Source organism: Pholcus phalangioides, unplaced genomic scaffold (assembly GCF_987345545.1).
Source record: "Pholcus phalangioides strain wild (caught in Gottingen) unplaced genomic scaffold, Ppha-v1.0 ptg000007l_1, whole genome shotgun sequence".
Lineage (NCBI taxonomy): Eukaryota > Metazoa > Arthropoda > Arachnida > Araneae > Pholcidae > Pholcus > Pholcus phalangioides.
This window is the reverse complement of record NW_028301600.1, coordinates 8,154,284-8,169,819: the sequence shown is the minus strand read 5'-3', so window position 1 is coordinate 8,169,819 and position 15,536 is coordinate 8,154,284. Positions and strand designations below refer to the sequence as shown.

The 15,536-nt window shown below is 34.8% G+C and overlaps 1 protein-coding gene across 1 annotated transcript in view; it reads left to right on the top strand.

Moving 5' to 3' along the window:
* Positions 1-15,536, top strand: part of LOC149084886 (fragile X messenger ribonucleoprotein 1 homolog A-like) — a 102,150-nt gene that overhangs the window by 35,615 nt on the left and 50,999 nt on the right. Inside the window, exons 4-6 of the mRNA XM_089232621.1 lie at positions 3,270-3,424; positions 9,640-9,705; positions 11,428-11,521. Of these exons, the coding sequence (XP_089088747.1) occupies positions 3,270-3,424; positions 9,640-9,705; positions 11,428-11,521 (315 nt within the window). The remainder of the gene's footprint in view (positions 1-3,269; positions 3,425-9,639; positions 9,706-11,427; positions 11,522-15,536) is intronic.

The following is a 15,536-nucleotide window of genomic DNA, read 5'->3' as shown; positions in this document are numbered from 1 at the left end:
TGAGTGCAAATTTAACTATGTGAATTGATCCCCAGAATCTCTTAGACTTTAAAATGTCTCAATCAATATTTGTTGTATGGTCATGAAACTACATATTTCTGATTTCTTACATATCCTCCTATTTGTGTATCATTATATACAAATACAACGCCACAACAGGCAAAATGCCCAACGAGGTGGCTGAGAAAAAGATACTCATAATAAATATGAATGTCATATATTTCAAAAATACAGCAGCCCATTTAAAAATGCAATTTCAAACAATATGTATACATGATGAAATATTATACAATGCCCATAAGAATACTTATGGTTGTCTTATTCTACATATGGATAACTTCTCGATTTACCCTAACATGTTTATCATATTTCTTTTTAAACGTGTCAATTGTGTTACAATTTACTACCTCCGGGGGTAAGCTATTCCATTTATTAACAACCCTATTGGAGAAAAATTCCCTGCGACACCATAACCTTGCATTGTCCCTTACCAATCGATACTGGTGTCCCCTTGTAAAAGTGCAGTCGATTGATGGTATACTGATAATTCATGGTCCATCCTATCCATCGCAAATTTTGAACACTTCAATCATATCTCCCTGACACATGCGGTCATTCAATGTAAACATATTCAAAAAATTAAGTCTTTCTTCATAACTCAAGCCCTGTGTGTCAATAAGGACACACGTAGCTCTTCTCTGCACCCCTTCAACCAAGTCTATGTCCCTTCGTGGGTATGGTCCCCAAAACATTACAACATACTCCAGTCCAGGACGAACTAAGCCTCGGAAAAGCAGAAGAATGACTTTAGGAGAACGCGAAGAGACCTTTTTGTTCTTGGAGATTGCTTCTTCGTCAACATGTGACTCGACGACAAGTGGCTCTGTTATAATCGGGATCTCTAGAACCCTAACTCCTGTAACGCTTCGACCCCGAGTTCCAACCTTGCCCTATCTTAACACCTTTTACACTTGAAACTATCAGCTACTATACCCCTAGACCAGGGAAACCTCCCATCTCAAGCTCTACACAACACTAGTCGTGGTCGAGGCATACTAACACTATTGCTAAAACTAGATAATAATACTTAAAGAATAGGAAAATGAGAAACGTTAACAGAAAATTAAAATAACGTAAATACATTACAATGCAAAATATACATAAAAGATTTGTATGAAAAATTAAGTAAAATAAAATGTTCAACACTAAATCACGAAGAAGAAAATATATATGTATATAAAGAAGACAACACACCCAAAAAAAGTATTAAGCTACAAAGTACAATTTATACTTAGCTAGCTAATTCTAATATCTCTATTCCCTAACACTAAAACAATAAGGCCAAATGGAAAGAACAAAAATTACTGTGAGTACCCAAGAAAAAGTATGTACTGTTTGCTAACACTAACGTCCAAAAAACCTACAAATTTATATCAAAGAAGTGGGAAAAACACAAACCTGGCAAAAGTATAATGAAAAATGAAATGAGAGCAAGAAAAGAAAAATTAAGTTGATCGAAAATACACGACGAAAATTAAAAAAATTGAGAGCAATAAAAAAAAACCCACTTATCTTGCAAATCCAACGATGTGCAGTCCAAAAAATCTGGTGACAAAATCTGGTGACTACAGAGTAAATTAAACACAATCTAGAACAACGGTTCTCAACCTTTTTTGACTTGCGGGGCCCTTTCGGGTATATAATTTCTATGGAGGTGCCCTGTAGGCCTATTTTTTATTCATTCATCAAAGTTACTGATTTATTACAAAAATACTTTTTCTGAGTTTACTGTTTTTTGTATTTTTCTCGATCTGCCGCGGTGCCCCTGGAGAGTTCACGTGGAGCCCTGGTTGAGAACCACTGATCTAGAAGAATAAAGAAAACACTGCAGAATATGACCCAAAAATGAAGAACCATATATTACCATAACACACACACATATATATATTGTCATAATTAATGTTACTACTTGAACACAAGCAGTGCATTTTTTTTTTCCATATGCAGATATGGTAAAAGACAATACGTACGTAAGAAGATAATACGTAAAAAGATATACGTACTGGTTTGAACATCAATTTTTCTGATTTCCTGGCTATCTGGCTCCCATCTTCTGCCAATACAGGAATCAGGCCCAGGTTGCTAATGTGTAGAGTTTCAATCCCATTCTAGGAATTTCTGATGTTAAACTATGGGCCTTTTAAATTAAAAAAAAATTGCTGTTTAACAAAGCATTCTTTACACCCAGTCACTGGGCCACCTAATGCTGCTCAGAGTACCCCTTAAGTCAAGATTAGACCCTTCTAGCGAGATGAAAGATCTGGAAGACTTGCAAAATCCCTTGCAAATTTCCTGAGATCTGCTGAATGACCTGATCAATATCATGAAAACTTTATTTCTGTAAAAGATATTGTGACGAACCACTTGTCAAAACCTGGATGAGCATCACGAACAATCCAATGCAATAAGAGTCAAAATCTGAATTCTGAACAATTTAGATGTAATTTATATGGAATATTTTAACAATTAGATATGGAAAGTTTACAAATTTTGACAAAATTGATATCACCAAGTCATCTGTCCATTTCTCTGATCAGTGGGAGTCAGCTCGTCTGTTCTTTTTCTTCGGTAGGCCTTACATGATGAAGATGTGTCCTTGGGAGTTCAGGAACATGGAAGACTAGAGATATTCCAAAAGATGACATTGTAACTCCCCAGGTGGAGTTAACCAATGAGTGATGAAGTACAGCTGAATGCAAGTGAAGTTATAAGTTTGAAGAGACTGCGTTGTCACTGCTTCTTATACTGAAGAGGTGACCAATCACCATCGATTGCATCTCTAATTTGCATGTACTCCAGATTTCTTTCATCACCATGGAATCTCGATGCGGCAATGACATCATTTCACCATAAATAAACAGTCAGCTGAGAGTCTCTGGAGCAGTGTTTACCGATCGCACAGAATCTATGTACACCATGACGTCTGATGATGTTGGGCCAACACCAAATGCCCTGATTTGTGATATTTGAATGAAAATTATTTAATTAATTATAAAAATATACTTTAGAACACCTATTATGAATGGGGTGGTTCTTTTCTGCCCGACATGGGTCCGTACTGTTACAGTATAACTAAATACATCGGTATCTTAAATTCTTGAAATTAAAAAGTAAAAAGTATTAAATTGTTTATCAATAAATTAATGTGTTTTTATAAAAATACGAGATTTCTGAATACGTAACTTCATTTTTTTATTTATTTTGAATAGGTATTTTCTCGTGTAAATGAACAAGAGGCTTTTGGTTGGTGGCGTGCTGCTATCAAGATGTCTAAAGGTGGATTTCATGTAGTGGAATATGTTGGATGGGAAACCATGTACACAGAAATAGTCCCCAGCGATCGTATTAGGCCAAAAAGTACCAAGTATGATTTTTTTTCATCGTTTATCAAGATTAGTTCAAGAAAGAGATTTTTTTTTAAATACGGTATAGACTTGCATTTATCAGGTACAAAATCATTGGATTACAGGGAAGAGGTATTGTCAGTGACATTTTTTAAATATACAAACATTAAATTATAAGAATAAATATTGTAAGAAAAAAAATTAAAATAATAGCCATAGTAAAATAAACTAAATATACAGGGTGCATAGATAACAGGGTGTATGGTATTTTACTGGTGATCCATTGAACCTAGAGGCATACTGCCAATTAGAAAAAGTATCCAAATGTGGAGTACTCAGATAAGTCATTCATGTTGCAAGGAGTTGTGTGTGTGTGTAGTTATTAAAATAAAAATGTTAACTTTTTGTATGGATGCCCTGTGCTTTGAACCCAATTACGAAGTTGTTACCCTGTCTCCTGATGCCAAAAAAAAAATTCATTTCTAAGTGCAGTATTTACTGAGATATTGAAATTAGAAAAATGGAGGAAAGTTGGGAAAAACAGCATTAAATGTGGGTGAAACCGTTTGCCCATATTTAATGCTGTTTAATGAAATTTTTACCTTCCAATGATTTCAACGGCAATGAAGGAGCGATCGCCAAGGCAGGACTCGGACAATTCAGGAAATGCCTAAGCACTCAGGAGAAATAATCTCAGATCATGTTTAATTCCGGATACGAGAGCAAAACAGAGTGAGTGTTCACAATACATACACGGTTATAAAAAGAAATTCTCTCTCTCTCCCCGTCATGTGAATTCACCAAAACCAATGTGCTTTGAGACTCATTCTGTATTGAAATTAGCATAATATTTTGGACAGAAACTAGTTTACATATGCTTACATAATTTTATAATACTGACGGATTATGACAATCAATCTGGCATCAACACAATTGTAAACATTGAAGATCTGGCTAGGATCAACAAAATTAGGCCTATTGCAGATTGAGTAATTTCATGAAAGTATTGAGTGTAAGGCGGTCGATGACCCACCATTCGGCATGAAGGTAAATACTACACTTATTTTATGTATAAACATATTTCAAGGTATTTTAAACTACAAACCTATTGCACATCTATTACATTTTCTTTAACTCAGGTGGATGACAACTCACCACAGGGCTCCCACTGGCGATCTGCGGACCCTTCATGCTACATTGTGTTTGATTTTTCAGTGCTGCCATCTATATTTCAAAAGTGAAGTGTAAAATATTTGTATTGTTTGTAGGCCTGTTGCTCTCTGTGGTGAGACTTTTTGACAAGGAGATCGCCTTTTGCATTCACATCTTCAAGTTGGGAACCACCAAAAACCAACTTCAGTCAACCACCACTGTGGTTGGGGGTTCAAACACTGGACCTTGCGATGCAAGTTCATCAGTAAGACCCCTCGACCACGACAGTGGCTGAAGTCAAATTGGAGGCCCCAAGTATCTGTTTAACACCAACTGATTGAATATAAAACCAATAAATAGGAAAAAAATATTGGTTACCATCATGAATAATCCATAGCAACTGCATCCACATTTGGCTCTATATCCTTGAAAGTTACATTGCCAAAATCGCAGTGATATGTTGATCTCAGGGGTGCAAGAGCTGCGCCAAACAGTGCCGAAACGGTTCTCTTGCTACGTGGTGCGCCAAGGCGACGAATCCCTGTGCATTTGCGCCAATTTTTGTTTCTGATTCTCGGAGGTACCGCTAATGCATTGTAGTGCGTCAAATATCCGGAATTTACGAAGAAGCAGCATGAAAATTTTGTTCATGGGACACGTTCTTTCCGAGACACGGAAAAAGATACGGAGGGAGAAACTTCAATTTTTTTCACTTCCCACCATCTACCACAATTGCGTTATCTCGTGACCTTGAAAAGTAGTTCTACTACCTTGAAGTATAAAGTCCTATACTGTTATTGGTTAACCGGCGGGCTATCGAAGTCCCTGAATGAATATGCCGTATTTTCCGATTTCGGAGACCGTTTTTTCTCCTGCGGGTTATATACTGAAAATAACAGTAATTTCGCGGCTGCCAACCTGCATTCAAAGACGGCATACATCAAAAAGGGGATTGGTTTATTAGTTTAAATTACCGACATTTTTCGAAGATCGTTGGGAAAAAATTGGATCTGTAAAAACTTCATCTAAAATATTCATAGTTTTGTCATCTAGCCACTATGCGGTCGTGTGCTTATCGTCGGCGGTTGCAGATCGTGACAATTTCACATTGCGAAAATCCGGATTTGGTGAACAGGAGCGGCTCAAGGAAAAAAATTTCTACCCATGTGGAATCTATTTTTGGCGCTACTGACGACTTTTTTTTTGGTCAACAAAGCTTTTTTTCACCCTTTCAACTCCATTTGGCAACCCTCCTAGAGCGGCGCCCAATATGACCGCACGGTTCACCACTGCATTGGTGGGGGAGGGGCACGCTCTTAACAATAGTCAAAGGAAGGAGTTTGTACTAGGAGGATGCTCATTTTACATGACTTCTGTGAGATACCTTTTTTTATATTAATGTCCTACCTTTCCAAAACATGTTGTTGGAGGGAATGAAACATTTGCACCCTTTCTTGTTTTTCGCACTCCCTCTCGTGCATTACTTGGATGGTACGTTACTCCCTCACGTATTGCTGGGATGTTGTTCAACATTGTATCACCAACAGAACTATTAATTATGTGTGATGAATGGGTTGCACTGCACTGCAAAGAATTACAAGAAGTGAAATCAGTTCACAGAATAGATAGATATTGGGCAGACATATTCAAACTTTGTAACTTTGAAAGCAGCCCAAAGTTCAAAATTTTGCCAGTTTTGGTGAAGGCTTTTTTATCTTTAGCACATGGTAACACAGACAGTGAAAGAGAGTTCATTGTTAACAAATAAATAAAAGTCTGTTCGAACATTGAAAAATCTGTCCATCCAATACTTTAATGGAATAAGACATACAAAATCTTGTGTTCAAGGGCGTGAAAAATTTGAAAAAAATTGTCATCGAGATGTTGAACTTCTGAAAGCGACTCTGATTCGTAATCTGTTAACATGCTATTAGGTTGAAAAATTCTTTAAGTAAATAAGGTGTTCATATTTTTCTCGTTTTTTGCATTTTGCTTTTAAATTTAATAATTCCTTTAAATTCTGTGAGAAACTAATTTTTTTTTCACGTAAACCCTTATTATATTCCGCACACACTTTTTTTGCTATATCAGGATGAATAAGATTTTGGTGTTCAAGCAGCAGAAATTCTTGCTGCCTAGGTTTTTAGTATGCATGTTGCTTAAGTAGTGACAGATAAGATACTTCAGAAAAAATTTAAATTGATTGTAATTTGTGAAGGAAATTTATTTAGAATTATTTGTTTCAACCATTTTTGGCAAAACTTTTGGCATTTCACAGAAAAATTACTCATATTGCAGATATAGTTTGTTTTTAGTTCTGCTCCATTTTCAAAATTTCTGCTCCAAAAATGAAATTTGCTGCTCCGAAATAGATGAGGGGCACTTGCACCCCACTGTGATCTGTATTTTTTAAATTATTAAAATTATTTTTTAAATTAACAAGTCGCTGAAATTGTTGAGGAGGAATATTATCCCATCCTAATGAAATGACAGCTCTTAATTCCCTCAGATTAGAAGGTGGTGTTTTGGAGCTTTCAACACACCTTTCAACCTTGTCTCACGAATGCTCAGAAGGGTTGAGATCGGGTGACCAAGGGGGTCATTGAAGTAATTGAAATTCTGAATAATGTTCCTCAAACCAATCTGAAATAATTCCAGCCCAGTGGGAGGGTGCATTGTCTGCTGGAAATAGCCATCATCATCAGGAAACATTATGACCATAAACGGGTGCATGTGGTCAGCAACGATGTGGAAGTTTGGCACTAGCATTGACGGATGTTTCCAATTGAAATAAGGGACCAAGAGTATACCAGGAAAATGCTCCCCAGACCACGATTCTGCCTCCACCCGCTTGAACAGTAGTCATGTGGCATGCCGGATCCATGGCTTCATGCTGCTTGTATCACACACTGATTCTGCCATCAACATCATGGAGGTAGAAATCTTGACTCGTCACACCAGACAACCTTCTTCCATTCATCACGTGTCCAATTCTGGTGTTCTCTAACCCACAAAAGCTATTTTCTTTGTTTTTGCAGGGAAATCAAAGGGACTCTTGTTGGTCGCCGGCTATTAAAAGCAATTCGTTTTAAGATCCATCTTGTAGAGCATAAGGATATGCTTTGTTATGATTCTGAGTTGTATTGTGCTGTAATTTGTTGCATTGTAGCTCTTCTGTTGCCGCACGCAATGTGTGTCAGTTGCCTGGCACCTTTTTCGTTCATAAACAATTTCTGCTTACTATTCTACTTTCTGCTCAAAGTTTTTTGGCTTTGCTGCCATTCTTTGAAGACTCCAGGCTGTTGTACAAGAAATCCGAGAAGGTTAGCTGCTTCGGAGATACTTGAACCAGCCACCTTGATGGCATTTTGCTTGTTGTGGCATTGTATTTGTATAGTACGCCAGTGCACGTGCTGTATGAACGAGTCGAAGTTTGAGTGAGGGAGTTTTTCTTATATTTTGGCCACTGAGTGTATATCTTTTATATTATAGATTATATATATAATGGATAATGGATTTCTCTCTTGAATGAGTTCAAATTTGTATAGTTTTTGAAATCACGTTTCGTGTTATTGTATCTGGAAACGATATATGAAGAAACTCATGGGTGGAGATAGGGGACCTGGGGTCAATGCCCCGTCCCCATTTTATTTTTAACTGCTACAGATAGTTTTTAGTTTCTACGGATGGCTGTACTCAATTATGAAGCTACGGAAGTTGAAATAGTTATTTCTCCAAATATGTCTCTTTCATTTATATATATATATATTTTTTTTTTTAAAGAAGAATTCGGGCCTCTCATTATTATTTTTTTAAATTGTGTCCTTTACCAATATTTAATGTAATGATAAATTCGTGTACACATATGAGAGATTTCGAGAGAAGGCAAACTCAAACTGCAAAAAGGTTTACTGAGCCACAGAAGCTCTGATACGAAGAAAGCGGGTGAGGGTGTCTATATATACCAGTGTTTCTCTACCGTCGGGCTGCGAATGGTTCACCATTTTATTTTTACCAATTTATTTCCCATTAGTTCTGTATATGACCGGGCCTTTGATTCACAAAAAGAGAGAGAGAGACAGAAAATTCAACTGGGCTGTGGGCTTCCAAAGGTTGAGTACCGCTGATATATACAGTCAAATCCCATTTTAACGAATACGTTATAGTGAAAAAAAATTTGTTTTAACAAACACTTTTTCTAATCCACCAGATAAATTTGCATAGGAACAATGTGAAAACCTGGAATTCCTTTATAACAAAATTCTGTTTTAACAAAGTGATTTCTCCTGTCTCTTGTAGTTCGTTATAATGGGATTCGACTACAACCCACAAGGGCACATGGGATTGCATTGGATAATCATGAATTACTAAGGGACTCTGTATACTCAGAAAGTTGCTTTAGAGCGGGGTTGCTCATGTGGCCAGAACACCGGAACCTATGAGATGTTACATTTAAATTAAATTTCAATTAAAATAAAAAAAAATCAATTTTGAGCAATATTTTTTTGTTCGACTATGAATATGTTGTCCCAGGAGGTCCCCCCCCCCCCGAATGGCAATGCTTAACATTCATTACTACTCAATTTAGGAGAAAAGAAATCTGTAATTATACTTTTATTTTTTGTGGTGTAAAAATAATAAATTTAAGAGAAAGCTATAGCTGCTTTACTACCACAGGAAGTCCCATATACTGGGCAGTTAATGCATTGGTGAGAGACATGAAACATTTGAAACTTGCTATAAACTTTAGGTCCCAGTCTAATTAGCCCTCATCTGCTGAAAATGACAGCAGTGGGACAGAAATGATTCAAATAATAGTTTTCCAACCTTTTTGTCCCATCGCCCCCAATGCAATCTAACCCATAGAATCCTATGTTATATCCATAGCTTCTACCACCTTCCTAGAACTTTCCATCACCCCTCAGGGGGCGTTGATGCGCACGTTGGGAATCACTGATTTAAATGATCAAAAATGGTTTTTTAATTACTTAAATTTAATTTTTTTACTTATTGCATTGTTACACTTTGCTAGTTCAACTGTTTCTAATGATGAAGTTTGGCATTCTTTTTGTCTTCTTTTTAGTGCTGCTATCACAAAAGATACATTTTGTAAATTTTCTTTGGATGTACCTGAAGATTTAAAAGATTAGTAAGTCATTTGTATGTTTTAATCTGGGTTTATTTGCTTTATAATCATCCAAAATTGATACTTGGTCTCTCAGACTTCTTGCATTCAAGTACAAAAATGATTTATGTCCAGAATAATCACAACGATAAATTATCTAGATCACTACTACTATCATCTGATGACTGGACACGAGTAAGACTCACCCCTAGCAGTTGAACACTTGGTGTAAAAACTTCTGGCTGTGTAGACTCAAATTTTATTTTTAGTGTTGGCGTTCAAATGTGAAACATTTAAAAAATATTCAACTGTTGACTAGTTGCACTAGATTTATATGCAGGCTCTCAGCTTCATGATATGTCTGAATAGACATATTTTTTCACTGAGCAACCAGTAGTTGAGATTTGGTAACGAACCCAAATGTATCTCCAGTCAGCATGATCATGGTTATATTTATCCATGACGGTACTCATAGTATTTGGAAATGCATTAGGAATTAAGTATTTTTCCTGGTTGGTTCCTTCCGAGAATTAGATAATTATCATATTCACAGTAATACATATTACATATACAGTACATATATTTTCTATGCAATACTTCATGAATATTCATAAATAATTTGTGTTAAATTGTTTATGTTTACAAGAATCAAATTATGAGAAATTCCTAGTGTCTCGAGATCTGAGTGCTTTGAATCAGGGGTTCCTGAGATTGAGGAAAAACTTAGAAAATGTTTTATATATATGCTAACCAATGTGTGTGTGCCTGCAAATCACATATGGAGAAAGTCTTGAAATAGAACAATCTTATTTGACAAAGTATATGTTAATTGCTCCAAGTTGTCTATGGATCTATGTATTCGTATTTAGTCTTACCAGTTTTGTTTCTAATTGGACAGCTTAATTTATTGATTATTATTTATTAATGATTAAAGCTATCAAGAGGCATCCAAACTGAAAATGCTCACATTAGATGAAAAAATGAAACAAAGTGAAAGAGAACTTCGAGATAAAAAAAAGTTTTGAAACAAATTTTGAAAAATTTGAGGACCCTGTATTCTCTGAAGCAGAATATGTGTGGGGGAGTATTAATTAACAATCTTGGAAGAATTTTAAGTATAGAATTTTATGTATAGAAAACACTGTAAAGGGGAATTTTTACAGCAGAATATCTTCAGTCAGTTAAGGGGGCCATTGCAGAACAATGAAAGACATTCTGCTTTGGAGCTTGTATTATCCAAAACCTCAAACTTTTGAGAGTTGGATTACAGAGAATTAAATGTACTACATTTTTTTCCATGTATTAACACATGATTTGCCATGGCTATATGCAAGTCATTTTCAGTATGTCTTAACATGCTGTAGTCTCAACAAATTACACTATTTATTTCTCGTCTAAACAAGCAATTCTTAATTTAATCAATTTCTATTTCCTGATGAAGCAAATTAATTTTTTGCATAGAAAAACGGCCAAATATTTTATTAAATCAGATAAGTGAGGAGAAAAAGCTCACATATGTTGAGTTTTGCTCTTATTTTTAGCAATGATATTTTGAACTGAAACTATTTGAAATCCTTCTGTCTTATCACCCAGCCATTGTGCTATCGTATGGGCATCGTGATGGCTTTGTATCACAAAGCAGTAGGTTTGTTTAGTTTTGGCTAGTGAGTGAGTTGGCCTGTGTGTATTATTTTCGAAGTTAACACATTTGGTGAACCTTCTCATTTTTTCAATTTTTTTATCAAGTGCGAAAATGGATTCTGCTCATAAAGAATTCAAGAAAGCCATCAATGCAGCTGTGTGTCATTACTGTACTGAGAAGAAGTGTTTAATAATCATTGTAAGTATTTTTCACATTAATTTGAAAATGATAAGGTGAAAATTTCTGATAGTTACTTGTATTGGGTATAAGCTAAATACTGAATTTGGTGGTTCACAATAACATATCAGAATGTTGAAAAGCTCTTGAAAGTAGTGTAACCTACAAAACAAATTATTGTCTCTTTGAAATAGTGATCTTTTATTTTAAAGCTGTCATTTCAATTGGAAAATGACAAAAATGTTATGAAATTTCATTGTGATCGCAGAGTGTTCTAGAATTTTTTGTAAGCTTCTGAACATGTCGTCAAATAATTATTTTCATTGTATTTGTCCCCAGTCATTAGGATAAAGTATACAAGTTAGTTTACAATTAAATCACAAATTTACCATTAAATTACAAATTTTACAATATTTTTAATAAAAAGAGGGGGGGGAAATGATATTTGGGTAGGCACAGTAGAACCGTTGTTTATAATGTAATGAAGGAAGCTGGGACAAGGAGGCGAGTAATATCTCAATGCTAGTAAAATGCTCTCAACCCTATGACATCTCTTGACTGTCCGATGCACATATAGGGTAGGAGGTCCAAATATCGCCCACCAAAGCCATTAATTTAATTAGAGGACTAACTCGTGCAATTTGTCTAAAAATAGTTCTAATCTATTATCCAGATTGTTATCCAAAAATAAACTGAATTGCAACTCTAACACATAATTTTAATACTCTTAAAGCACTACTTTTTTCGACTGCAGCATTTTTCTGTTAAAAAAAAAGTGTTTCTAATATTGCTCGCCATATGATCCTAATATTGCCAATGCCTAAAATGGGTTGAAATAAAGTTCAATTTATATTATGATCATGCTTTCTTTGTTAAACGTGAAAATTAAGATGCAACAAAATTGAAAATAATACAAGACAGTTTTTTGTACTTTTAGAAATATAGTTAATATACCTTTTTTAACACTTTATCTAAATACAACATCAAAATAAAAAAAACTGCTTAAAACTTCAGGATTCTACACAAACATAACTTTGTTTTCTTTACTTTCCTCTTATTTCATTTTTCGTGAGACCATTTGTTTCATATCACACATTTCAACCATATTTCTCTATGACAGTTGTTTGTGTAGAGTCCATCACGAATTGAATATTGAACATCATGAATATCATTAACTCCTTTTCCACAACTGCGGTTGTTGTCAGTTGACACATATGGAGGTTCTTCATCATCATCTGAAAAGAAAGAAACTTCCTTACTTTTTTTGGAGCTGGTACCTTTATAGCTTTGCCTGATGTTTTTCCAGAAATTGACTGATTTTCAAGTGATAATTCTTTTCCCTTTTCTTATTTTCCAGAGACAAGGCAGGGTGTCTCTTGAAAAGAAGAGGGAGTCATTTCCTACCTGAACTTTTTTTTTCAGAAAATGGGTGATATGAATTATTTCTAATGGCAAGTTGAAATGCCATTCTTTTTACATCCTTTGTCATCCATAATAAGTTTTATCCATTTGTAAATAATACTCAACAAATTGATCTTCTACATCAGAAGATAAAGTAAGCCTTCGTCCTAGTGGCACATCACAAGTAACTTTTGAAGTTCATCTTCAGGTTTTATCACGTAGTCTTTTAATGTAGATCCAGGTACTTGAAAAGCTTTCGATGCCTTCAATAGTCCCATCTCTTTATTTTTTACCGCTATTACATCTCTTTCATTTCAATCTTGTCCCATGTCTTTCTATATGACATCTGAAAAAAAAACTTCTTCGAAAATTTTTGTAATATTGCCTAGGGCAATAATGGGAACAACCTTACTCTCAAACATGGTGACCTAAACCTTTGAAGTCGAATCGCAAACCAAGAAACAAACTACACTAAAATGTAGCCTATCATAGTTGCTATCACAGCCTCAAATGATAAAACATTATCATGTGACCTTATTGATTATACTTGAAGTAATGCAGAGAGTTGCCAACTGCTATTGTTTGTTTGTAGTTTCCACAGTTTAACTTACTAGAGTTATAGAAAGAACCCCCGATGTTACATAAGCCATTTTTATACATTTGATAAATGTTAATAAATCCAGGAGGATTGTAAATCTGTTGGAAAACTTTTCTTTAGTTTCTGATAAATTTTTCTTGCCGGAGAAAAATCTGCTGAAAGGTTTTGGCACACAGGAGATAAAAGTTCAGAATTAAAAAAAATAATAATAGTGTCATGTGATAACTGTTTTGGGTTTATAAGTGAAGAGGAAAAAAAATTTCCAGTTGACCTAGACTCAATCATACTTGTTATACCACTGTTTTTCCTTCCTTTTAGGATTGATGGGTTCGAAGGGGGAAGGGAGGTTGTAAGGGTGCAGAGTACAAAAGCCTCTGGTCGCTCCCAAAGTCTTCTAGTCAGATGGTCTTAATTTATTGCCAAAAACAGGTACTTGAAACATTTAACTCTTCTATGCGAAGGGTGTTTTACCATAACAATTTTCCCCTATAATGGTCTACATGAAAGTACTCTGGTTCTTCCTGGGGGTTAATAAATACATCTACTTTTGCTTTTTTCCCCCCCACCCATGTGGAGGGCCATGGGTCTGACTTTTGCTCTTTTTTTATCCTCCACCCACACAGTAACAAATTGCTGCTCCAGTCACTGTACAAAGTCACAAAGGAGGAGGGATGCAAGTTCCTCTGATTTACTGTTGCCTTGGAATGCTCTGTAAGCCATTTCCTGGCTTCTTTCCTACATCATAAGTTATCATTCCCTTCACATTCAAAGGGAGCTCAGCAAATCTCTCAAGAGTAACCAGTAGGGAGGAATGTTGTCCCAGGACTCCATGCTAATGGGGCATCAGCATCAATAGTCTTGAGGAGGCAAAGGCAGTAAAAGGTACTTCTAAAATCTCTCCTAACAACAAAAATGGTTTGTCCCCATTAAAAGTGTGTTGATAGAAAAACTGAACATGAAAATGTTATCAGAAAATTTTCCAGTGAATTGCTATAAAGAACTTCATCAGTGTGCTGATAAACATGGATTTTTCCATTCAATTCAAAATTTGTACATATATCTCATTTATTTTATTTATTTAATATGGATTCAATAACATAAAACTGCAAATCAACTATATCTTTATCAACTATTTTTTAGGTAAGTTTTCGAAAGTAAATCTTCAAGTAGTTCTACATATCCTATTTAGTTTCCAGATTTCTTGAATTGGATTTAGCGGATGAATGAACTTGATCACTAAGATAACTGTTAACTAGAGATGTGAGGTGAGAATATTCTCATATCTCTAGTTAACAGTTATCTTAGTGATCAAGTTCATTCATCTGCTAAATCCAATTCAAGAAATCTTGGAAACTAAATAGGATATGTAGAACTACTTAAAGATTTACTTTCGAAAACTTACCTAAAAAATAGTTGATCAAGATATAGTTGATTTGCAGTTTTATGTTATTGAATATGTTATGTAAAAATTGGAGAATAATCGAGAATATTCATTTTTCTTTTAAAGAAATTTTTTTACCAATTTTGCTTATATTATGAAATATAAATCAGTTTTCATTGCCTAAAACATTTAAAACAAAGCAATTTTTAGTATAATCACTCCCAATGACAACTTTTAGTTCGCAGAATATTCTCCTAGTCGTGATGAGAGGTTTTAAAAGTTTGGTTGTGAAGATTTTAAAAACCTTTAGATTAAAACTTTAAAAAGCTATTTAAAATAATTTTAATTTTCAGAAATTAGTTCAAAGCAAAGAGTAAAACCAAAGTTGATTGACAAAAAAAGCTATTATACAATCACCTTCATTCTAAGATACAGAATTGTTGTTTTTTTCAGTGCACATACATTTAAATTCTATATCACTCATATTTCTTTAAAAGTTGTGCAATTCAGCCATGTTGGTTTACTATTATAAATTACTAGAGAATATTCTTATCAAAAATGATGAGAATATTAAGTTATTTATAGAGTTTATTATAATACATGTTATTACAAATATTCTTGAGAATACTCTCTGGAAGGAGTATTATTAATATAAC